The sequence below is a fragment of the Mustelus asterias genome, chromosome 9, assembly GCF_964213995.1.
Source record: "Mustelus asterias chromosome 9, sMusAst1.hap1.1, whole genome shotgun sequence".
NCBI lineage: Eukaryota > Metazoa > Chordata > Chondrichthyes > Carcharhiniformes > Triakidae > Mustelus > Mustelus asterias.
This window is the reverse complement of record NC_135809.1, coordinates 97110953-97134533: the sequence shown is the minus strand read 5'-3', so window position 1 is coordinate 97134533 and position 23581 is coordinate 97110953. Positions and strand designations below refer to the sequence as shown.

At 44.6% G+C, this 23581-nt stretch overlaps 2 protein-coding genes across 2 annotated transcripts; both read left to right on the top strand.

Annotated features, from left to right (window-relative positions):
• Positions 1 to 4581: 4581 nt before the first annotated feature.
• LOC144498856 (ferritin light chain) lies at positions 4582 to 18020 on the top strand. The gene is made up of 3 exons (XM_078220625.1): positions 4582 to 5032; positions 13904 to 14050; positions 15818 to 18020. The coding sequence occupies exons 1-3, from the start codon at positions 4865 to 4867 to the stop codon at positions 16115 to 16117; spliced, it is 615 nt and encodes a 204-aa protein (XP_078076751.1). The 5' UTR covers positions 4582 to 4864; the 3' UTR covers positions 16118 to 18020.
• A 1523-nt stretch (positions 18021 to 19543) lies between these two features.
• myod1 (myogenic differentiation 1) lies at positions 19544 to 23293 on the top strand. Its single transcript, XM_078220624.1, has 3 exons — positions 19544 to 21549; positions 21971 to 22046; positions 22568 to 23293. Exons 1-3 carry the CDS (start codon positions 21040 to 21042, stop codon positions 22807 to 22809), a joined length of 828 nt encoding a protein of 275 aa, XP_078076750.1. The 5' UTR covers positions 19544 to 21039; the 3' UTR covers positions 22810 to 23293.
• Positions 23294 to 23581: the final 288 nt, after the last annotated feature.

Here is a 23581-nt window from a genome sequence, read left to right as displayed (position 1 = left end):
ACACCAGGTTAAAGTCCAACAGGTTTATTTGGTAGAAAACACCATTAGCTTTCGGAGCGCTGCTCCTTCGTCAGATGGAGTGGAAATGTGCTCTCAAACAGGGCACAGAGACACAAAATCAAGTTACAGAATACTGATTAGAATGCGAATCCCTACAGCCAACCAGATCTTAAAGATACAGACAATGTGGGTGGAGGGAGCATTAAGCACAGGTTAAAGAGATGTGTATTGTCTCCAGACAGGACAGCCCGCAAGTCCAGGAGGCAAGCTGTGGGGGTTACTGATAATGTGACATAAATCCAACATCCCAGTTTAGGCCGTCCTCATGTCTGCAGAATTTGGCTATCAGTTTCTGCTCAGCGACTCTGCGCTGTCGTGTGTCATGAAGGCCGCCTTGGAGAACGCTTACCTGAAGATCAGAGGCTGAATGCCTGTGACTGCTGAAGTGCTCCCCCACAGGAAGAGAACAGTCTTGCCTGGTGATTGTCGAGCGGTGTTCATTCATCCGTTGTCGTAGCGTCTGCATTTTTTCCCCAATGTACCATGCCTCGGGACATCCTTTCCTGCAGCGTATCAGGTAGACAACGTTGGCCGAGTTGCAAGAGTAGGTACCGTGTACCTGGTAGATGGTGTTCTCACGTGAGATGATGGCATCCGTGTCGATGATCCGGCATGTCTTGCAGAGGTTGCTGTGGCAGGGTTGTGTGGTGTCGTGGTCACTGTTCTCCTGAAGGCTGGGTAGTTCGCTACGGACAATGGTCTGTTTGAGGTTGTGCGGTTGTTTGAAGGCAAGAAGTGGGGGTGTGGGGATGGCCTTGGCGAGATGTTCGTCTTCATCAATGACATATTGAAGGCTCCGGAGGAGATGCCATAGCTTCTCCGCTCCGGGGAAGTACTGGACGACGAAGGGTACTCTGTCCACCGTGTCCCGTGTTTGTCTTCTGAGGAGGTCAGTGCGGTTTTTCGCTGTGGTGCGTCGGAACTGTTGATCGACTGTTGGTTGTAGGGATTCGCATTCTAATCAGTATTCTGTAACTTGATTTTGTGTCTCTGTGCCCTGTTTGAGAGCACATTTCCACTCCATCTGACGAAGGAGCAGCGCTCCAAAAGCTAATGGTATTTGCTACCAAATAAACCTGTTGGACTCTCACCAATCTTTAACCTGGGTGTTGTTAAAACTCTTACGATGTAGACAGGGGCATGTTCTCCACTATGCTTCCTGAAGGCGATGACAATCTCCTTCGTTTTGTTGACATTGAGGGAGAGATTATTGTTGCCACACCAGTTCACCAGATTCTCTGTCTCATCCTGTACTCTGTCTTGTTATTGTTTGAGATCTGACCCACTACGGTGGTGTCATCAGCAAACTTGAAAATCGAATTGGAGGGGAATTTGGCCACATAGGTGTATAGGGGGTATAGTAGGGGGCTGAGAACACAGCTTTGTGGGACACCGGTGTTGAGGATGATCGTGGAGGAGGTGTTGTTGCCTATCCTTACTGATTGTGGTCTGTAAGTTAGGAAGTTCAGGATCCAGTCATAGAGGGAGGTGCCGAGGCCCAGACCACGGCGTTTGGAGATGAGTTTCGTGGGAATAATGGTGTTGAAGGCTGAGCTGTAGTCAATAAATAGGAGTCTGACATAGGTGTCCTTGTTATCTAGGTGTTCCAGGGTTGAGTGTAGGCCAGGGAGATGGCTTCTGCTGTGGACCTGTTGAGGCGATAGGCAAACTATAGTGGATCCAGGTAGTCAGGGAGGCTGGAATTGCTTCATGCCATGACTAGCCTTTCAAAGCATTTCATAATGATGGATGTCAGAGCCACCAGCCAATAGTCATTAAGGCGCGCTGCTTGGTTTTTCTCAGGTACCGGGATGTTGGTCGTCTTCTTGAAGCAGATAGGGACCTCAGGTTGTTATAAAGAGAATTTGAAGATGTCTGCGAATGCTCCCGCCAGCTGATCCGCACGGCATCTGAGTGCACATCCGGGTGCTCCATCCGTGCCAGTCGCTTTCCGAGGGTTTAGCTTCAAGAAAGCTGCTCTGACATCTGCAATGGTGACCCCAGATACAGGTTCATCCAGGGCTTCCAGGATGGAGGGCATGCTCTCGCTGACCTCTTGCTCAAAACGGGCGTAGAATGCATTGAGCTCATCAGGGAGGGGTGCATTGGAGCCGGCGATTTTGCATGCCTTCATCTTGTAGCCTGTTATGTTTTGCAGAACTTGCCATAGTCGGCAGGGGTCGGTGTGGCTAGCCTGAGACATTAGTTTGGTCCGGTACTGTCTTTTGGCATTTTTGATGGATCTCCTTAGATTGTATGTGGCTTTCTTGAAGAGGTCACTGACACCTGACATGAACGCCTCAGACCTGGACTTCAGCAAGCAGTGGATATTCCTGTTCATCCATGGTTACTGGTTGGGGAACACATGGATTTGCTTCTTTGCACACAGTCTCCTACACACTTACTAATGAAGTCAGTTACTATAGTGGCGTACTCATTCAGGCTGGTCGCAGAGTTTTTAAATACTGACCAGTCCACTGACTCCAAGCAGCCCCGCAGGTGATCATCTGATTCCTCAGACCAACATTACACGACTTTCTTTGGTGGATTCTCCCGCTTCAGTTTTTGCTTGTAAACCGGGAGCAGGAGCAGAGCCTTGTGGTCTGATTTGCCAAAGTGTGGACGGGTGATAGAGCAGTAGGCATGTTTAATATTTGCATAGCAGTGGTCTAGGATGTTTCGGCCTCTGGTGAAACAGGAGACGTGTTGTTGGTAACTTGGTAGTACGCTCTTGAGCTTGGCCTGATTGAAGTCCCCGGCCATGATGAACAAGGCCTTGGGATGTTTTGTCTCAAGGCTATTCGTTGTGGTGTATATTTTGTCCAGCGCAATCTTCACGTCCGCATGGGGTGGGATGTAAACTATCATCAGGATAATGGAGGTGAACCCCCACGGAGGGGAATAGGGGCAGCATTTTAGCATCAGGTATTCTAGGTCTGGGGAGCAGGAAGTTGCCAGTGTTGCTACTTAAAGGCACCACGAGGTGTTGATTAGGAAGCAGACCCCACCTCCCGCAGCCTTGCCTGAGGCCGCTGTGCGGTCCATTTGATGGATTGAGAAGCCTTCTGGTTGTAGGGCACTGTCCGGTGAAGCAGGAGTGAGCCACGTCTCCGTGAAACAGAGTACACAGCAGTCATTCTGTTCTCTTTGGAAAGTGAGTCTGGCTCGAAGGTCATCCAGCCTGTTTTCCAGACCTCCAGAGTGACAGTAGAATGGACACCTCCAGAGTGACAGTGGAATGGACACCTCCAGAGTGACAACAGAATGGCCACGGCAAGAGTGACAGTAGAATGGACACAGCCAGAGTGACAGTAGAATGGACACCTCCAGAGTGACAACAGAATGGCCACGGCGAGAGTGACAGTAGAATGGACACCTCCAGAGTGACAGTAAAGTGGACACCTCCAGAGTGACAGTAGGATGGACACAGCCAGAGTGACAGTAAAATGGACACCTCCAGAGTGACAGTAAAATGGACACCTCCAGAGTGTCATTCTGGCCGTGTCCATTGTACTGTCACTCTGGAGGTGTCCATTCTACTGTCACTCTGGCCATGTCCATTCTACTGTCACTCTGGCCATGTCCATTCTACTGTCACTCTGGAAGTGACCATTCGACACTTTAGTGAGATGTATGTCCTGGAGGCAAAATTTGCATCTTGCCAGACTCACTCATCTCTGTCACAACATCCCACAGGTAGCTCTGACCAGTCTCTGTATTACTTTTTTGCTGGTGTTGCTGTTTCTCCATGTCATGCACAGGGTCCGATGTAGACGATGCTGGTGAAAGACGTCCAACGTTTGTGACTCCTTTGCTGTTCTCTTCCATGTCTTGCTTGTGGTTGGTATTACTGCAGAGTAATGTAGAGTTGCAGCTTCATGGCCCAGACTGTGTGGAGCTGATGGAAGACCAATATTGGTATGCCAATTCTTGTGTGGATAACGATCACTACCCCACCTTGCCTGAAGATGTGGCTTTCTAGCACAGCTACTCTCAGCACTGATGCTCATGTCTTGCAGTGCATGATTCTTTGGCTGGTAAGGTAGGGACAGACAAAATCTAACTAACATGTCCCTTTCAGTGTCAAAGAGGTAGCCAACACCTATCTGGGGGATTGAGTGATAGTTGGCTAGTTGAATGTCCAAAAGAGGAGGGATTGAGGAAAAGAGGATAAATGGAAAAAAGTTGGATTAAAAAAAACATAAGTCTAGAAATTTGGATTAAATCCAACAGTTACTGGAGTTTTGCCCACTACTGACAACTCAGTATTCGAGTTTTACTGCAATAATCTGCTGATTGTCACAGAAGTGTGACAGAGTAGTTTTAAATCAAGAAATCAAGGGAGGGTACATTTCGTGTTTCAATTGCTAAGCAAAAGTTATCAGAAGGGTGTTGTAGATGTGCCTTGTTCTATCTGTCAAGTCAGGTTTCTTTCACTTCGATTAGGGCTGTCCTGTACAATCTCTGTGGATGTGTTCAGTGGACCAGCTACTTACGTGTTATATTGATGACTCAAAGCAGATTAAGCAACAACCTTGCCAAGTGGTGGGAAATGTGTGATCATCTTTTAAATTGCAATCCCCTCCCTCCCTGACAAGCTGCCCGTCAGTCGCAATCTATTTCATGCCAGGCTTGTGATCTCTAAGCTTCCTGACCCTTGAGGCCTCGTCATCCGGATGAAGCTCGGTTTGAACTGGAAGAGGAAAGTACATGTTCTACGGCTGCCTGTGATCAGCTCTTGCTGTCACTTCTTCTTTTCATTTAGTTGTTTTATTATTATTTCCCTCTCTCTCTCTGGGTGCAAATGGCAGAGCCGAAGTGGAAGCGACAGAAAACCTGCCTTCCCATTTGCTCCTTTCATCAGCCGGTGCCTGGGACCCAGGTGAAGCAGAATTACCCTGCGAGTGTGGAGGAGGCGGTGTGCGGGCTCATCACCCTCTTCTACCAGGTTTCCTACCGCTTCCAGGTTCTGGTAAGGCGGCTTGAAATGCGCTGGGGCTGAGCTCCTGAGACAAGGGGAAGAGGTTGCGATGGAGCCGGACAAAAGTGGGGGGCAGCGGACCCGGCTCCCCTGATCAAAATCCAGGAGTGTTGGGAGAGGTGTCTTATTTCCTCCACATCATTATTTCCTCCCTCCAGACTTTGCCTGATTACTCAGTACTAAACTGCTGTTTTAATCCTTGTAACTGGAGTCATCCCTGCCAGACCGTGGGCAATGCCCTGCAAGGGGACCTGGTCAGTACATGATCCTGACGCACGGAATTGCAGTTTGAGGGAGTTTCTGCTGAGAATGAGCACAAAGATTCCTTTACAATCGGGCTGCCAGGACTAGGAATAAATGTTAGTGGGGGGGTCAAGACACTTGACCCAGTGAAGCAAAACGCTTTTATTGCAAAGTCAATTTTAAAATGTGGACCTTTTTTTAAATTCAGCGAGTTTTTGAAAACAAGCTAATTTCATTTTTAAACCAAAATGGATAAATAATGAAAAAATTTGTATTCTGCACAGTTTTGAGGATGCCTCGTCAGCAGTAAAACAGCCCTTCCCCAAATTAGTTTTATTTATTAAGCTTCTAGGTCAAGCAAGCATTTTTTTCCTGCAATTTTAATAGCATTGATTCCAGGGGAGATTGATATGAGAAGCTTGACCTCTGCCTGAGATATAATCTCAATGCTAAAATCAGGGTTTACAAAGTGCCTAGGATGGTCTTTTAAGCTTCCTGCAAACTATAAAACTATTCATTATTTTAGAGAAAGTGGATCCTCTCTCATGTCATCTCAAAGCATCCTTGCAGTGAAAGAAATTCATATAAGAGGCAAGGGTGTGGGGATGTTTGTGTGGGGATGGGTCGGGGAAGTGGGGTGGGGGGTGGCAAACCACATGTGAAAGATGCTACTTGGCTCCAAAGTATACTGGAGTGACCAGTCTCAGACTTAGCTACAGTATAAACACACCTCAATGAGATGAAGTGTTATCAGCATTTTTCATTTGTTAAGTTCTGTGATTACTTTTATTCAGAATTGGATTGTAATACAACAAAAGAGCCCCTGGGCTCAACGTACACTTTAACTTGAACTTCAATCATTGTACTGAAAACAAAGACAAGCTTTCATTGGGGGCGGTAGGTGCACTGAATTGAAAATAATTGGAGGTGGTTGGAAAAATGTATCTACAGCAGCATTCCGGATTGCCAATACAGGATTGGCCAGAATTTCATTTGAAAATATGCTGCACACAGCAACTATTGTGCACAGGGGAGGAGTTTATCAAGGAATAGTCAAACATAAAGAGCCTAACTCTGTGAATCATAAAGCCATTTACACACAAAAGGAGGCCATTCGGCCCATTGAGTCTATGTCGACTCTCTGGGGAACGATCCAGTCTGTCCCATTCTCCTACTTTATCTCCATAGCCCTGCTAGTTATTTTTTAAAATTTTCCCTGCAAGTGTCCATTCCAATTTCCTTTTGAAATCATTAATCATCTCAGCTTCATTCACGGGCAGCAAGTTCCAGGAAATTAAATTACCACTTGTGCTTAAAGATTTTCCCTGGTGTGTACATAGGTACTAATTTTGGGAGAAAAAAATCATAGTTGATTCAAAAGTTAATGTTTGACTACAGATATTATCCAGAGGCTGGTAGATGCATATGATAATAGTTAGTTGGCAGATCTAAGTTAAACTGACTTATTCATCACACGGTGCTCAGTTATGAGAAGGTTTGCTTATTTTTAATGTATAGGGAGATGGAAGCAATTGAGTTTAAAAAAGTGTCCAGGCAGATCTTGAGATTTGTAGCATACAGTGCCAGTGTTGTGTGACTAATCACTGAAGTATGATTCTTGAGTATCAATGCATACTCATTTAAATTAGAACAGAATATAACTTTATTGTCCATGTGGAAATTTGTCTCTTCCAGTGTAACATAAAATCATACAGTAATTAGTTTAAAAAACAATGACTATTTCATGTATACTTACATCCGTACATTTATGCATTTATAGCATACGTGTTATATATACATATATGCTCCTAATATTTCCTAGTTGATAAATGCAATGGACAGTTTAGTATAGAACATAGAACATTACAGCGCAGTACAGGCCCTTCGGCCCTCTTTGTTGCGTCGACCAGTGAAACCAATCTAAAGCCCCTCTAACCTACAGTATTCCAATATCATCCATATGTTTATTCAATAACCATTTGAATGCTCTTAATGTTGACGAGTCCACTACTGCTGCAGGCAGGGCATTCCTCGCCCTTACTACTCTCTGAGTGAAGAACCTACCTCTAACATCTGTCCTATATCTCTCACCCCTCAATTTAAAGCTGTGTCCCCTCGTGTTAGCCATCACCATCTGAGGAAAAAGGCTCTCACTATCCACCCTATCTAATCCTCTGATCATCTTGTATGCCTCTATTAAGTCACCTCTTAACCTTCTTCTCTCTAACGAAAACAACCTCAAGGCCTCAGCCTTTCCTCATACGATCTTCCCACCATACCAGGCAACATCCTGGTAAATCTCCTCTGCACCCTTTCCAATGCTTCCACATCTTTCCTATAATGCGGCGACCAGAACTGTACGCAATACTCCAAGTGCGGCCGCACCAGAGTTTTGTACAGTTGCAGCATGACCTCATGGCTCCGAAACTCAATCCCTCTACCAATAAAAGCTAACACACCGTAAGCCTTCTTAACAACCCTATCAACCTGGGTGCCAACTTTCAGGGATCTATGCACATGGACACCCAGATCCCTCTGTTCACCTACACTACCAAGTATCTTACCATTAGCCCAGTACTCTGTACTCCTGTTACTCCTTCCAAAGTGAATCACCTCACACTTGTCCGCATTAAACTCCATTTGCCACCTCTCAGCCCAGCTCTGCAGCTTATCTATGTCCCTCTGCAACCTGCCACTTCCCTCTGCACTGTCTACAAATCCACTGACTTTAGTGTCGTCTGCAAATTTACTAATCCATCCTTCTACGCCCTCATCCAGATCATTTATAAAAATGACAAACAGCAGTGGCCCCAAAACAGATGCTTGCGGTACACCACTAGTAACTGAACTCCAGGATGAATATTTCCCATCAACCACCACCCTCTGTTTTCTTACAGCTAGCCAATTCCTGATCCAAACCACTAAATCACCCTCAATCCCATGTGTCCGTATTTTCTGCAATATTAAATCATACATAGGAGAAGACCTTTTTTTTTCTCCTTTAAGAAATGCCTAAAGCCTCTTTGACCAAACTTTTGGTCACCTGCGCTAATATCTCCATTAGTGGCTCAGTGTCTAACATTTTGATTTATAATGCCCTGTGAAGTGTCTCTGAATATTTTAATACATTAAAGGCACCATATAAATACAAGTTGTTGTTCTGTGCTGTGCATCAGTTGTAGGATTCCAGTTGGGCACTTGTGAGAGAAGGGCCATTTACCCCGCTTCAGATCGCTATCCTGGTGTTCTAGCTGAAAGCTTCTCTTGTATTCTGACCTCACATGGAAGTGAGATTGTGCTAATTAAGTTGTGTGTGGACCATCCTTGGCTCAACAAAATGAAGAATAGCAACTTGGGCAAGGTACTGGAATGCTGTTGAGATCATCAAACTGCACCGTAGCAAGCATTAGGACCTTCAGAATGGGAGGAAAGTTAAAGGCAAGATTAGGAATGGATATCAAGAATTATTGATAGTTTTCTGCAAAGACCTTTGCTCCGTATGTCACTACAATTGGTCATCTCAATATCACTACGTCAATAGTGAACTAAAAAGTAGCACTCTATGTTGTTGAGGCTCTACAGGAGATCTGACAAACTGTATTGTTACCATGACTGACAGATTTCCACTGTTACAACATTAATGTAACAGTGTCAAACATAGCAGAAACTCACATTTCTTGACAATTGGGAGTCAGAGCTAAGCAGGAATCGGAGGGAAATTGGAGAAGTGGTAAAATATGCTGCCCAAAAAATCATGGAATTATAGAATCCTACAGTGCCGAAGGAGGCCATTTGGCCCATCGAGTCAGCACCAACCACCATCCCGCCCAGGCCCTATCCCCATAACCCCATGCATTTGCCCTAGCTAGTCCCCCTGACACTAAGGGGCAATTTAGCATGGCCAATCCACCTAACCCGCACATCTTTGAACTGTGGGAGGAAACCAGAGCATCCGGAGAAAACCCATGCAGACACAGGGAGAATGTGCAAACTCCACACAGACAGTAACTCAAGCCAGGTCCCTGGAGTTAACCACTGTGCCGCCCTAAAGGTGGGTTTTAAGGTGAATATGAAGGAGGGAAAGGGACAAGCTGAAGCCGAAAACATAGTGATGAAAGAAGGTACTCCACTCACATAATGTGTATGGAGGGAGAAACAGCTTAGGCCAGAGTCAAAGAGTAGAGGAAACAAACAATGAGGTAGGGCTGACGGAAACAGCAAGTATACAGAGGGATGTGTAGACATCGGGGAGGATTTTGAAATTAATGCATTTGAGAATGGGAGCCAATGGGGCTTAGCAAGGACAGGACCTGCTGGTGAAAGGAACTTCATCTGGGATAGGAATCAAGCAGTAGAATTATTGGATGAGTCAGAGTTTAAGAAGAGTAGAAGTTCCGAGACCTATTCAGGAAGTTATTAGAAAAGTTGAGTAAGAAAGTAGTAAAATAGGGATGAGCAGTTTAACAGAAATGAGGACTTGATAGGATAAGAACAGACATTTCAGAGGTGGATGTTAGCAATCTGGACAGGCTGAATGCAAAATTTGAAACTCAACTCAAGATAGAACTGAACACAAAGCGAAATAGACCATCAATTTGAACATATGCAGAGGTCCAGAAAGGAGGATGCAATCAGGAGTTATGACCAGTGTGGTTGGGTCAAGGCAGTGTAGATAAATGAATGGTCATATTAAATAGGTCGGGAGTCAAAACATCAGGGCTTCATGGAAATACTGAGTTTGGTAAGGGTAGGGTTGGAAATGGGAAGCAAACTAAAGTATTGTGAGACAAAAACAGAAAATGCTGGATAATCTCAGCAGGTCTGACAGCATCCGTGGAGAGAGAATAGCACTAAGGTTTCAAGTCTGGATAACCCTTTGGCAGAGCTGATGAAGGGTCATCCAGACTTGAAACCTTTGTGCTATTCTCTCCAAAGATTCTGTCAGACCTGCTGCGATTATGCAGCATTTTCTGTTTTGGTTTCAGATTCCAGCATCTGCAGTAATTTGCTTTGCTTAAAGTGTGAGGTTGGAGCTAGAGTTGGGGGTAAGAAGGGTGTGGTCAGGAAGGCTATAGAGACTGGGGAAGGCCCGTATTCCATCTTGTATTTTGGCCCAGTTTTTACCTCAGCCCTTGCTTGCACATATTGCTTCCAGTGCCCTAAATGTTTAGAGATTAAAGTCTTCAATCTTTTCTAAAATCCTTCCTCAGCATCGCTTCACCTAATCTCTGAAACCTCCTTCAGCCATATATTCCTTGTTGCATCCATCTATTCTTTGACTGGTATTTTAATCAGCCTTTCTTTCTGTAATGACTTCAATCAGGCCATTGAGGTTGGCCTATTGGAACATGAACTCCCTGGTTAAGGAGTCAATTGATGAGCCAATCAGGGAGCCTTTTCCTCGTATTTAACCGGGAGTGTCAGTTCCTCTGGCACTCCCGAAGGTAGACTGCTGACTGATGGCACTCTGCGTACTGCTGTTGGAATTGTGAATAAAGGGATTTTGGTGAAGGGACTTTTGCCTCCGAAGACTTATTACACTTTCCTTTGTACCAACATCTCAGCCCTGATAGCCCTCCCTAAACCCCTTCCACTTTTGACCATTTAAAGACCCATCTTTTCAACCAAGCTTTTAATTCATAATTCTTTTCTTTTTTTATTTTAATCCTTGCATTATAATTTGGGATAGCTTCTACATAGCGAGGTCTAATTTATGCTGTTAGTTTAGGAGTTGTGAGATAATGTTGCAGCTATATAAGACCCTGGTCAGACCACACTTGGAGTATTATGCTCAGTTCTGGTCGCCTCATTACAGGAAGGATGTGGAAGCCATAGAAAGGGTGCAGAGGAGATTTACAAGGATGTTGCCTGGGTTGGGGAGCATGCCTTATGAGGATAGGTTGAGTGAACTCGGCTGTTTCTCCTTGGAGGGACGAAGGACGAGGGATGACCTGATAGTGGTGTATAAGATGTTGAGAGGTATTGATCGAGTGGATAATCAGAGGCTTTTTCCCAGGGCTGAAATGGTTGCCACAAGAGGACACAGGTTTAAGGTGCTGGGGAGTAGGTACAGAGATGTCAGGGGTACGTTTTTCACTCAGAGGGTGGTGGGTGTGTGGAATTAGCTGCCAGCAACGGTGTTGAGGCGGATTCGATAGGGTCTTTTAAGAGACTTTTAGATAAGTACATGGAACTTAGTAAGATAGAGGGTTATAGGTAAGCCTAGTAATCGCTAAGGTAGGGACATGTTCAGCACGACTTTGTGGGCTGAAGGGCCTGTATTGTGCTGTAGTTTTTCTATGTTTCTAATATTATTAGAAGTTTCATTCTTTCGACACATTGTTAAACCAAGGTCCTGTCTGGCTGTTCTGGAGGTTTGGAGAAGGATAAATGATCCCAGGGTAGAAGTCAAAGAGAACAGATTTCTTTTGGATAATATTTGTCCCTCAATTAGCACCACTAGAAACAGATTATGGGTCTTTTGCTTCATTGGCATTTCTTAGGCCTTGTGCAAAATAGCTCCTGCACTGGCCTATATAACAAGAATTACCACCTTCAAAATAATTGTTGTGCATGTCATACATTAATATATAAATACAAGAATTCCTTTTTCTTTGTACCTAGCAGATCCTCTGTGACATTTTTCTTTGCATGGAGGAGAGAATGTATGTGATATATAGCTTCAAAAATGTATGTATAAAATGGTATGCCACTTTAAGCCCAAAGTTCAAATATATCCACAAAGGAAGCATCCGAATGGCAAGATAACAGAACCAAATGCTTTCTCAGGTACCTATAACACAGGCATCTGCCTGATTATATAAAAAGTCATTTAGATCATCCCAAAAATACAAATCAAATCAACTTATTCCTGCCCTATCAACCTCCACCCAATCAGCAGCAAAGTAATGAAAGCAGCCATGAATGGTGTGATCAGCTGGCATCTAGTGACCAAGAACATGCTCAGTGATGGTCACCTTGCATTCTGCCAGGGAACAAAACCTCATCACAGCATTGATTCAGATGTGTACAGAGGAGCTGAATGCCAGAGGGGAAGCCATTGAGGTAGCACTTAATTGAATATCGCACTAAGGCAAAATTGAGGTCAATGTGCCTCCAGTGGCTAGTGTCATAGTTAACACAAGAAAATTGTATGGTTGTTGAAAACCCAATATTGCAGCCCAAAATACCACTTCCTTCAGGAAGTGTCCTGAGCCCAAACCACTTCCGCGATTTCATCTGGAGCCTCTCCATCATAGGATCAGGAGTGGAGCTGTTCACTAATCATTAGGCGGTATTTATAAAATTAATGCAGCCCACATTACCATATAATTGGACTTGAAGAACATCCACACGTAGGCAGATAAATGGCAGGTAACATTTGTACAACCTAATTCAGTGCCTGTTCATGGCCATTTCCAATAATGAATGGACCAAGGATAGATTCTTTGGGCACACGGAGGCAACAGTGCTCTGGCTATGACTGAGTAGGTGAGGGTGCAAACTATTTCTGGGCTGTTGGTCCCTCTTTTCGCTCATGTCCTTCAGGATCTGAAGAGATTAGCCACACACTGAGGACCATTTCCCCTCGTCCTGCATGCTTCCGACAGTGGCGATATTTACAATTCTTCACTGTTCATTTCTGCACAGCTCCCTGCTGGTCCGAGTCACTTCACATATTCAAACTTTAGCCACGGCTGTAATTTTGAATTCTCCAAAAGCTTTCACTCTGGGAACAATCACACAATAATCACATGCTGCACCCAAACACATTGTAAACACTAAGTGCCTCTTCTTCCCAAGTGCACACAGCTCTCCGTGTATGTACTCTTAAGTTAGTCATCGGGCAACACTATCAGAATTTGAAATGCCCTATAGTATGAAATACCTTACGTAGGCGTAAGGACAAGTTTAAATCCGCCCGAACTGAACAAGCAGCTAAAAAGGTAAAAATTTCCGCCTCAAGTGCCTTTCAATTTTTGAATTCATCATAACAGTGTATGGGGGTAAAAAAAGAAACAGCGTCGATTGCCACTGGATTCTCGGCTCTGCTGTAGAGAGACTGAACTGTTAACCATTCCTAGTAAATGAATCATCCGTCAAGCCTCTGGATCTAGGTCAGTGCTGAGATTATCTCTTCCTCCGGCTGTGGCCAACCAGGCACATGAGAGGACAAGACCCACCCAGTCCTCACTCCTAAACTCCATTGGCGAATCCGTATTCATAAACTCCAAGAAACTAATAGGAAAAACAAGTCCTTTAGAATTGTGTATTTTGTTTTTGGAGCTAAGCTTTTTGTATTTTCCAATATTTATATTTTATATTTAGTATATCACAGCAATGATACACTTCAAAAACACTTCATCGACTGTAAGACGCTTCGAGACGTCCAATGGTCGTGAAAGGCGCTACATAAATGCAAGTCTTTCTTTATTAGCAGCTGATTGATCCCCAGAAGGTTCTATTTTCTGTGTGCCTTGGTTCTGTCAATGTTATAAAATCACTGTCGATGAAATAATGGCGCCACAGCTGGAGTCCAGACTTGGCCTCTAGCTGGTGGTCAGTTGACTTGTTTGGTGATCGCCGCTCACTCTTTGCTGTTTTCTCCTTCATTGCCAGGCGGAGATCTTCGAACAAAATGATGTGGCTTTGCCCAGAGTTTCTGGCTATTTCCGGCAAGCAGCGGAAAAGGAGGAGCGGAACGCCGAGATCTTATTGGAGTACCAGAAGGAACGGGGGGGTCACTACTGCGCCAAGGACATTAAGGTATTGGCAAGTGTTCGGCCAGCATATAGGCGAGCTGGCAGATCATGTAGCCGATCTGCCGGTACCATAGTAGCTCATGTAGAGAAGAATGCACTGATCCCAAAGCGGCCAGATCCGATATAGATTGCCCAACATGGAATGTAACTTTTCTGATACATTCGATTATCACAGTATCACCCAATTCAATACTATGTGTAGCTGAAGAATCTTTAGTAATCTTGGAATAAGGGTGGCACAGTGGTTAACACTGCTGCCTCACAGTGCCAGGGATCCGAGTTCGATTCCCTGCTTGGGTCACTGTCTATGTGGGTTTCCCCGTGTCTGCGTGGGTTTCCTTCGGGTGCTCCGGTTTCCTCCCAGGGTCCAAAGATGTGCGGGTTAGGCGGATTGGCCATTCTAAATTGCCCCTTAGTGTCAAGGGGACTAGCTGGGATAAACACATGGGGTTATGGGGATAGGGTTTGGGTGAGATTGTGCTTGGTGCAGACTCGATGGACCGAATGGTGTTCTATGTTATAAATGGTATGCTGCAAAGAACAAGCAGTGAATCTGAGGTCATTCATAAAAAACCCATTAGCTATGGTCAGATTGTGGTCCTTCACTTATTCTAAGTCATCAACCAGTATTAGATGTTTTTTTTCCTTGAGTACATAGAGCAATGAATTGTTTTTCACCCTTACGTTATCATGTCAGTGAATTGGTGGGAGGAAGATTCAAGACCTGTTTGCTGGCCATTAGATCAAATACAAAAATAAATTACAAAAATAAGGCAAGGGAAAGGAAGAGAATGATTTTGTGGCTCCATATCCCATCTGAAATTGCTGTCTTATTCAATACTGAGAAGTTATATATATAAAATACTTATATATATATATTATATATATTATGTACATAATATCCTAGAAGTTGATGCTTTTAAAAAAAATACAAGCAACCATAAATTTGATAAAAGCACAAAAACTTCAACATGCAATGCATGTAAAGAGAAGCTACAATGGTTATTTTACCCGGCTATTTACTAATACTGAGCTGCAAACAATGGTTCCAAAGGTTCAAAGGATGTCAAAAGAATGACAATTACACAGGACATTGGTGAGATCACATCTGGAGAACCGTTTGCAGTATTCCTCCTTATTTAAGGATGTAAATGCATTAGGAGCAGTTCAGAAAAGTTTTACTAGACTTATACCTGGAATGGGCGGGTTGTCTTCTGAGGAAAGGTTGGAGATCCCAGATAATGCTTTGGGGAGCTGGGTTTGAATCCTACCAGGGAATGGTGAAATTTGAATCCACTAAAAGCTGAAATTAAATGGATAATGGAAGCCATTGTCATAAAACCCTCATCTGGTTCACTAATAGGGAAGGAAATCTGCAGTCCTTACGTGATCTGGCCTACATGTGACACTGGATCCACAGCATGTAGTTGACTCAAAAATGACCTAGCAAGTCACTCAGTTCAAGAGCAATTAGGGGTGGACAATAATCCCATTAATGAATATTGTCCACACACCTAAAGTACTTTGGGAAAAGTGCCTTGGTGCACTAAATGTGACACTTCTGCACTCCCTCGGTAATATATTGGAGTGTTAAAATTATTGCAATGTTAACATCGCCTTGGGATTGTACCGATGGTCCGCCTCAGAAAACTCCAAGAAGTGGGCTTCCTTGACTTTGCCGAAATTAGGGCGGGCCAGCGGGAAGATCCCACACATCCGAATTAATCTCCCTTACACGACTTTGTTTCTGTTTTTTTCTGTTTCCTTGCAGAAACCCGGGACCGAGTCGGTGCAGAACATTCGCCAAGCGCTGGATCAGACAATCCAGCAGTGGAAAACGGTGGCCACCTTCTTGGAAGAACTCTGTGCGCTGGGCAAGAGCTGCACGGACCCTCACACCACCAGCTTCATCCGGAAACGTCTACTCGTCCCCAAAATCCAACAGATCAAAGTAGCCGGCGACCTGATCACCAACGCTAACCGGCTGGGTTGTACAGATGAAGGGCAAGTTAGCTTTGGGGAATACCTCATTGACCGGCTGCAGGAAGAGTTGCAGAAGTCACCTGCCTGAAAACGGTCACCGTTCTTCTTACGTCCCATAAAATGCCAAAGATCACAACTTTTCTATCTGCATTGCATCCAGCTCACTCCTTTAGAGAGATTCCCCCTTCTAGGCTAATGATTTAAAAGAAATATTTTATAGCGTTTTCTAGTGTTCCGTAAGATTTGATTTTTAAATGTGAACATTGATAAATCACGGAGATTAAAGGTTGTTCTCAGTAAATTCTGCACGCTGCATTGGGGCCCCAGGTAATCCACACTTTTGGTTGAAGTGTATTATCACAAACAGCTAGCAGGATAGGGACCCACTCAAAGTATTTAGGTACAAAGTCTCCAAGTTACTATTTTTAGATTTAATTATAAAGAATGACTAGAGACGAGAACGGGATTTTGTTTCATATATGCCCCTATCCCTTTTTACCTAAGTACATCGGTTAATGTTATCTTCCTCCAATTAATCTTATCCTCGATAATGGCCCATATCCTAACACGGGAGCATCACTAAAGAGATTCTCCTCAGGCTTTGGAAGGGACGCCTTTTTCTCCATATATGCAATGTGGGTAATCCCAATGAAACCGCTCCATCAGAGATCGGTCTTTACTTCCAGATTCCTGCAACTGCACACAATTACAAAACCAAGACAGTTACAAAGTCTGTATTATCTACAAGCTTTGGTTGCGTGAAGTCCCTGCAATTAGTCTCTGGAAGGGACCAGCAGTTGTCAGCCTGTATGTTTGATGTATCCAGTATATATCCTCCGCGTGGGCCAACCTCTCACTGCATTTATGTCGCTTCCTCCTTTATCTGAAAAACGTTATGTATCCACTTAATTCAGAAGTCGAGCCTTTTATTTTTGTCATTTTAGATTAGGGCAATTTGACAATCGAGATGTGTTAAATGCTACGGCCGCACCTTTGATAAACGAGTTTGCTAACTGTTCTTGTGCTCGGTATAGCAGTGTATAGCTGGACTGTATTGCTTTGAGCTATTCCATTGCAGTAATTACATTTCGGTTCAGAGCGGGGGTCTTACAGCTAAAAAACAGTGTTAAATACACTCTGCAGATGGGGGCTGCGTCACAATCAGGTGGGGTAGCTTACTAGGGAAGGTATGAAATCATTTTATATAGCTAAGGGATATGGCGGTGTTATTCTGTTTTACGCTATAAGCGGGTTCTCGATTTGTACCAACTCAGGGGATTAAGGTACAATAGTTTTTTTGATTCCGTGTAGTGAGGACCTTTGATGACGTCTGGATCCTCTCATTTTCTCCTCCTCATTCGCCTCCCCCTCCAGAAGCGAGGAAGGGATTTTAAAATGACGGGGTGGGGTATTCGAGCAAGGTTCCAGTAGGGGATAATGTACTCTTCAACAGCTTCCCTGTACCCCTTCACGTCCCCCCCGCAGGACCTTTGTCTGTCTTCTCTTGACACCCTAGAGGCACCGACAGCAATGACAAGTGCGGGCAAGGACTTGCAATGTCATCCAGTCAACACTACAAATATGTTAGCACTAAAATTCAAGTACGGTTCTTCCACCTATTAAGAAGTCGAACGATTCTATCGCAGTATATATTTTCTGAAAGCAGAGTTTTTTGAAAGCTATTTTCTAAATATTTTTCATACAGCTCCTTTTTAAAAGTCTCGCTTAACACTCCATCCGAGGAGGGGTTTACAATTGGTTCGGTAAACTGTATTGTGGAACTGGGTCACAAACTGCCCCTCTCCTATCTCACTGACCCCTGTCAGAGTCCAATCGCCATGTGCCAGCGACGAGATGAATTGTGTTTCTAGGGTTGTTCTGGGTGGGTTTTTATATATATGCGTTTATATCGGTGGAATTCATCTCCCTGTTTTACAATGAGATACCCTATACTTGTTTGTGCCCAGAATCAAATAAAGAGTCTGAGAAAAGCAGTGCCTGGTTTAATTTGTGTCCTAAAATCGGCAGGTGCCGCGCGTTAACTCGTAATGGGTTAAAATTCATATCGCAGAATGTTTTCATAAACATTCCATGGTTGTCTACCTCAGTCATGGACAGAATCAACATAACCCCCTTAAAAACACACTATTCGCATTATTGGCGAAAAATGAATAACTGGGTTACGATTCAGTGAAGACAAGTTGTGTAGAGTTGCCTCCACAGTTACAATTCCAACTCGCAGCCCCGGCCATTCCCAAGTTACTGCAGCCACTCAGCCTGACAGCTATCTCTCAAACGTGCTGCGCAAGTCCCACTAAATACCTGTAGCAGCAGGAGGTTCTAACTGGCAGTGCCAATTTGAGTTGGCCGGTTGAATGGTGACTTCTGACGGGGAGATAGTTAACACGGGAGGGTAATCGCTCCATTATCTTGGGAAATCGAAGTTCTTTCCTGGGCTTTTGGGAAGATACGATTAAAGATACCGGAGCTAGCCATGGGGAGGAAAACAATCCCACGAAGTGTCAAGCAGACAAGTGGGAATTCGCAAACGTTCCTCTTCATTGAGTGGGAGCCCTGGCAGACTGTCCCAGTGTCGTTGTATAGCTGATATTGTCGGGTATAGTTCCATTGCCAGGGTCGCGCGATAATAATGACAATCATTATTTATACATTAGTGTATATTAGAAAAACGTCCTTCACGCGGGCGCCAAGAAAATTGGTCCCCAAACCGAAGGAGGGGTTAGAAGTGACCGACAATCGGAAGGAAAAGCTGAAACCTCCAGCTGGAACTTTGGAGAGTGAGATCCGGGCGCCACTAACGGCCGGTGAAGGGAGGGGGCCAGAGAGATTGGATTGAAGTAGGTTACAGATTGGCGATGCCTTGAGCGCATTAAAAGGGGAAGATTAAAATATGAGGTTGAGGATGGAACTAGGGAAAGATATGGGGAGCGGGCTTTTGGATGACCCGAAGAGCAATCCAGGAGAGCATTGGAGTCAGCGGATTTGGGGGTGATGTGGGGATGGGTAGGACTGTATTGATGCCCTGTCACCGCTGCCGGGTTCTAACCAGCTGGCGGCTTCTGTACTAGCTCACTCTCCCACATCAGTTACCAAGCTTGGGGAGTGTCCTTCATTGAATGTGCATCTTCAGGTAAAATCCCAGAAGGTGTGAAAAGGAGTAACAGGTCCGCACAAAACAGCCGGTTAATAAAAGCAGAATTGGATTCATGATAAAACGAGATCAAGGATCTCACTCAGTTCCTCCACACAGTGGATAAGGGCAACGCGAGTGGTACAGCCGAGCACACCGCATCATGTAAACACCGACAGAGCAACAGAGGGAGATGGATTCGGACACACAACCCTATATGAGCAGAGGAAAGACATGTCTTCATTTACCAAAGAAATAAAATACGCCATTTCATTAGAACAGCGCGTGGAAGGCACCCATTTACAATTCAGCCGATCGGTAAAAGCTAGCCCTCAAAGAGTGGGTGATAGTTATTCACACACATTAGTGTGGGGAAAAACCTTATGGAGATTCGAAGCGGAGCGCACAAGCCTGCTTTTATTGGTGAGCGGTGCTAGACTGTGATTATGGACAGATCAGTCATTGGACAGTTAACTCCATCTACCGGATTTACCCAACATCTCCAGTGTTGCTGGCGGCAAAGGGTCCCGACGAAAGGGTTTCACATTGCTACACATAACGGAAAAGCGGCCCAGCAAGCAACCTGTCAGGCTATATCCTGCACCTGGGATTGGGACATGGGAGGTGATGGGGAGGCGGGTGTAGTGATTTCTCCGCTTGGATTGAAGGCACCGCTTCTGGAAGGCGGCATTCTTGCTTTTCATACACCTCTTTGAATCAGACCCCCAGGATGTCGTGTTATCCTCATGCCATCGATTACAAAGATTTTTTAAATGTGCAAAATCACCCTGTTTTCTTTCACTCTTCTGTATATCTGGTTGTAAATTGGATGTCAGCGTTCAAAAGCATCTCAAATTCTTCAGATAAGTGGAAAATACAGTTCTCTAGTCTTCACACAATGCGTCTGCATTTTAGAATTAAAATGTAAACACCTACATTTAATTTAATAATCCGATAATCTCGTTCCGCAAGATTAAAAGATACTTTTTTTTAAAAAAAAATAATATTCTAAATTAATGACAACGCCGTCTATTTGACTGAGTAGAATCCTTTAAATACTGAATTCCAGTTGCAGCAAACGCAATTGCTTCGTGAGAACGGGCCATGTAACCACAAAATAATTTACCTCTCCATCCACCAGTTCACATCGAAGAAACGGACTGCACAGGAGTTGCCCTGTTTAATTGAGTTCGTTTGAAAGTGTTAGTTAGTGTTGAAACAACGCCGAGTTCCGGGACTCTTTGATACTGCTCATTTCGTTCGCGTCTTTTAACGGAAACATGCGAAAAAACTTATTTTTTAAAAATGAGCAAAGCGATGCCGGCGATGTTTAAAATAGAAATGGAACAATGTTAGAATTTAACCTTTCGAAATATTAAATAAAATCAACGGATGCACGCAAGTGGTTAACATAAGTTGTTTTTAATAAACGCTCAGGGAAATTGCACTTGTTATCCTGGCAGGAGGAGAAGTAGGAAAGTATTTTTTTGCAGAGGGGGCTTTATGTTGAATGGTCTAACACAAAGCAGACTGGCTGAGTGACCCAGCCACAGAGAGCCAGGGCCAATGGGGAAGGTGGAAGCCCCGGACCCTGAATAAGGCAGCCGCCCCCCACAGCTATCTGATTGGTTAATGGGAGATTTTGGGCGTTCGAGGATTCAGCTCCACAACCCCCAGAGTTGGGAATAAATAGGGCAAACCTTTCACTGCACTGAGCACAGGTACCGACCGGTACGAGCGACACAGCCAAAGGCAACACAATCAAAACACTATCAAAGAGGAAACGAGAAAATAAAGGGGGACAGACAGATCCTTTTAAAGAGAAGTTTATTAGGATCCCAGATCGCCACCCTCCCATCATGGAGATAACGGACACTTCCCTGTGCTCTTTCTCGTCTGCCGATGACTTCTACGATGATCCCTGCTTCTCCACTTCGGACATCCACTTTTTCGAGGACTTGGACCCCAGGTTAGTCCACGTCGGGCTCCTCAAACCCGACCAGGGGCCGGCCGAGGACGAGCACATTCGAGCCCCGAGTGGGCACCACCAAGCCGGCCGCTGCTTGCTCTGGGCTTGCAAGGCTTGCAAGAGGAAAACGACCAACGCCGACCGCAGGAAAGCGGCCACCATGAGGGAGAGGAGGCGCCTCAGCAAAGTGAACGAGGCGTTTGAGACGCTCAAGAGGTGCACGTCCACCAACCCCAACCAGAGGCTGCCCAAAGTGGAGATTCTGAGAAATGCCATCAGGTACATCGAGAGCCTGCAAGCCCTCCTGAGAGAGCAGGATGAGAACTACTTCTCAGTTATGGATCAATACAGTGTGGACTCAGATGCTTCCAGCCCGCGATCCAATTGCTCAGATGGAATGGTAAGAAATGTCTGATGGATATCTGGACAGTTATGTCCACAATATCAATATTGAATGGGATAGGGTCAATGAAGGGCAAAGTGTTAACTCAATTCCTTCTTTAACATTTGAACAATTGATCTCTGCCGACTAAAAGTGTTTTCAAGGTTTTGTTTGCCACGATTTATTGTGAACAGACGCCACCAAAGTAAAAATATAAACATTAACACTCCTTGTATCTAAGGAATGTTGCCTGGCAGATTTCCAGACTGTTTTGTCTGTATTTAAAAACCAGATGCAAGAATGCGGTTTAATTCCCATCTCATACGAACCGTTTTAAACCTCTCAGCTGCCGGACATCACACGAGTCGCTGGACACATCAGTTCAGGGGTACACTGTGACTGACCCTTGTCTGCTTTTCCTTGTGTTTTGTTTCTGCAGTTGGATTACAGCGGCCCCACGTGCAGCAGGAGACGCGGTCACCTCGACAACACCTACTTCTCGGAAACGCCAAACGGTGAGTTAATGTGATTGTGTGGGTGTGTGGGTGGCAGGGTGAGGGGGACAAAACAACAAAATAAATCAAACAAATCACACGCAGCGGGATCCCACCCTGAGAAAGAAGCTGCATTAACCATCCGCTGATCAATTCCAGCCAAATGTTCAGTGTAAATCCTGTGTATGGGGTTGTGTTTGAGAACATTACATTTAGTGGGGGGTGGGGAGGAGAGAGAGAAAAGCAAAACGCTCTCAATTTGATACATCTGGCAAGTGGTGTGGAGGTTTCGAAACCATGAAAGATTGTTTGGTTTTCAGAGGTTCCTCCCACACTGCATTTATATTTTCTGCCTCCAATATGAAGCAGGAATAATTTTGCCTAGTGTCAATATTTTATCTTTATTCCCTCTGTATTGGTTGGGAAGTTGTCAGCGGTGGATTCGATTCGATAGTTACGAAATTATGTGCTGTTTCTATAGCTCTTTGGCTAGTGAGCTCCGTTCAGTCGAGTCCTTGACCATCTCATTGTCATATGTTTAGATTCGAGAACGGGCAAAAGTTCCGTTATTTCAAGCCTGGACTGTCTCTCCAACATCGTCGAAAGGATTTGCACGGATCGACCGACGTGTCCGGTGATGATAGTCCCCGGTGGCACGATGGGGAGTCCCACATCTCCCCGGGAAGGGGCCACTTTGAATGACCCCACAGGTATGATACCATCGCCCGACAGCGGCACCCGCACCGAGATTCCCACTGACAACCCCATCTACCAGGTGTTATAGAGGGCTGAGGACAACCGCCAACCCCGGCTCTGTACATCGACGGTGAGGATTGAACCCGGCTGAAGAGAAGCCGGCACTGGAGAGAATGTTTCCTAACCAAAAAGGGGGGCAAGTCGTCCAAGAACCGACTGAGAACCTCCAACTACATGTACTAAAATCTAATCGATCACACGTTTAATACTTGTCTGCATTTAGGAACAAAAACGTGTTTCTTTTTTTTCCTTATTTTTCCTTCTTGAAATGCATCCCAAGAAAAAAAATCAAAATATACAAAACACGACGTGGACCACTTTTTGTAAAGCTTTGTGTATACTTGTAAATAAGAGTTGCCTTTTGCCAACCATTGAAATATTTAATGTCGCTTGTTTATAGAAATGCTTGGTTTGATGTGCCAAACTAAATTTATATATTTATATATATTATCTGTGTGAATGCCAAGACTGTTTCAAGAAATACGAAATAAAAAGGTATTTATAAAAAAAAGTTTTCCCTTTTCTGCACTAATTCTAGTACTCCTGCCGGTGACTTGTAACCGTGAGAAGTTTAACTGTGAGTGTTTAAGTCACATGGAAAAAAGCAGAGGTTTAATTCAGAGGAGTGTTTGGCCCATTGTATGACTGTGCCTCAGATTGAGGTGGAGATGCCGGCGTTGGACTGGGGTAAACACAGTAAGAAGTTTAACAACACCAGGTTAAAGTCCAACAGGTTTATTTGGTAGCAAAAGCCACACAAGCTTTCGAGCCTCGAAAGCTTGTGTGTCCTCAGATTGAGA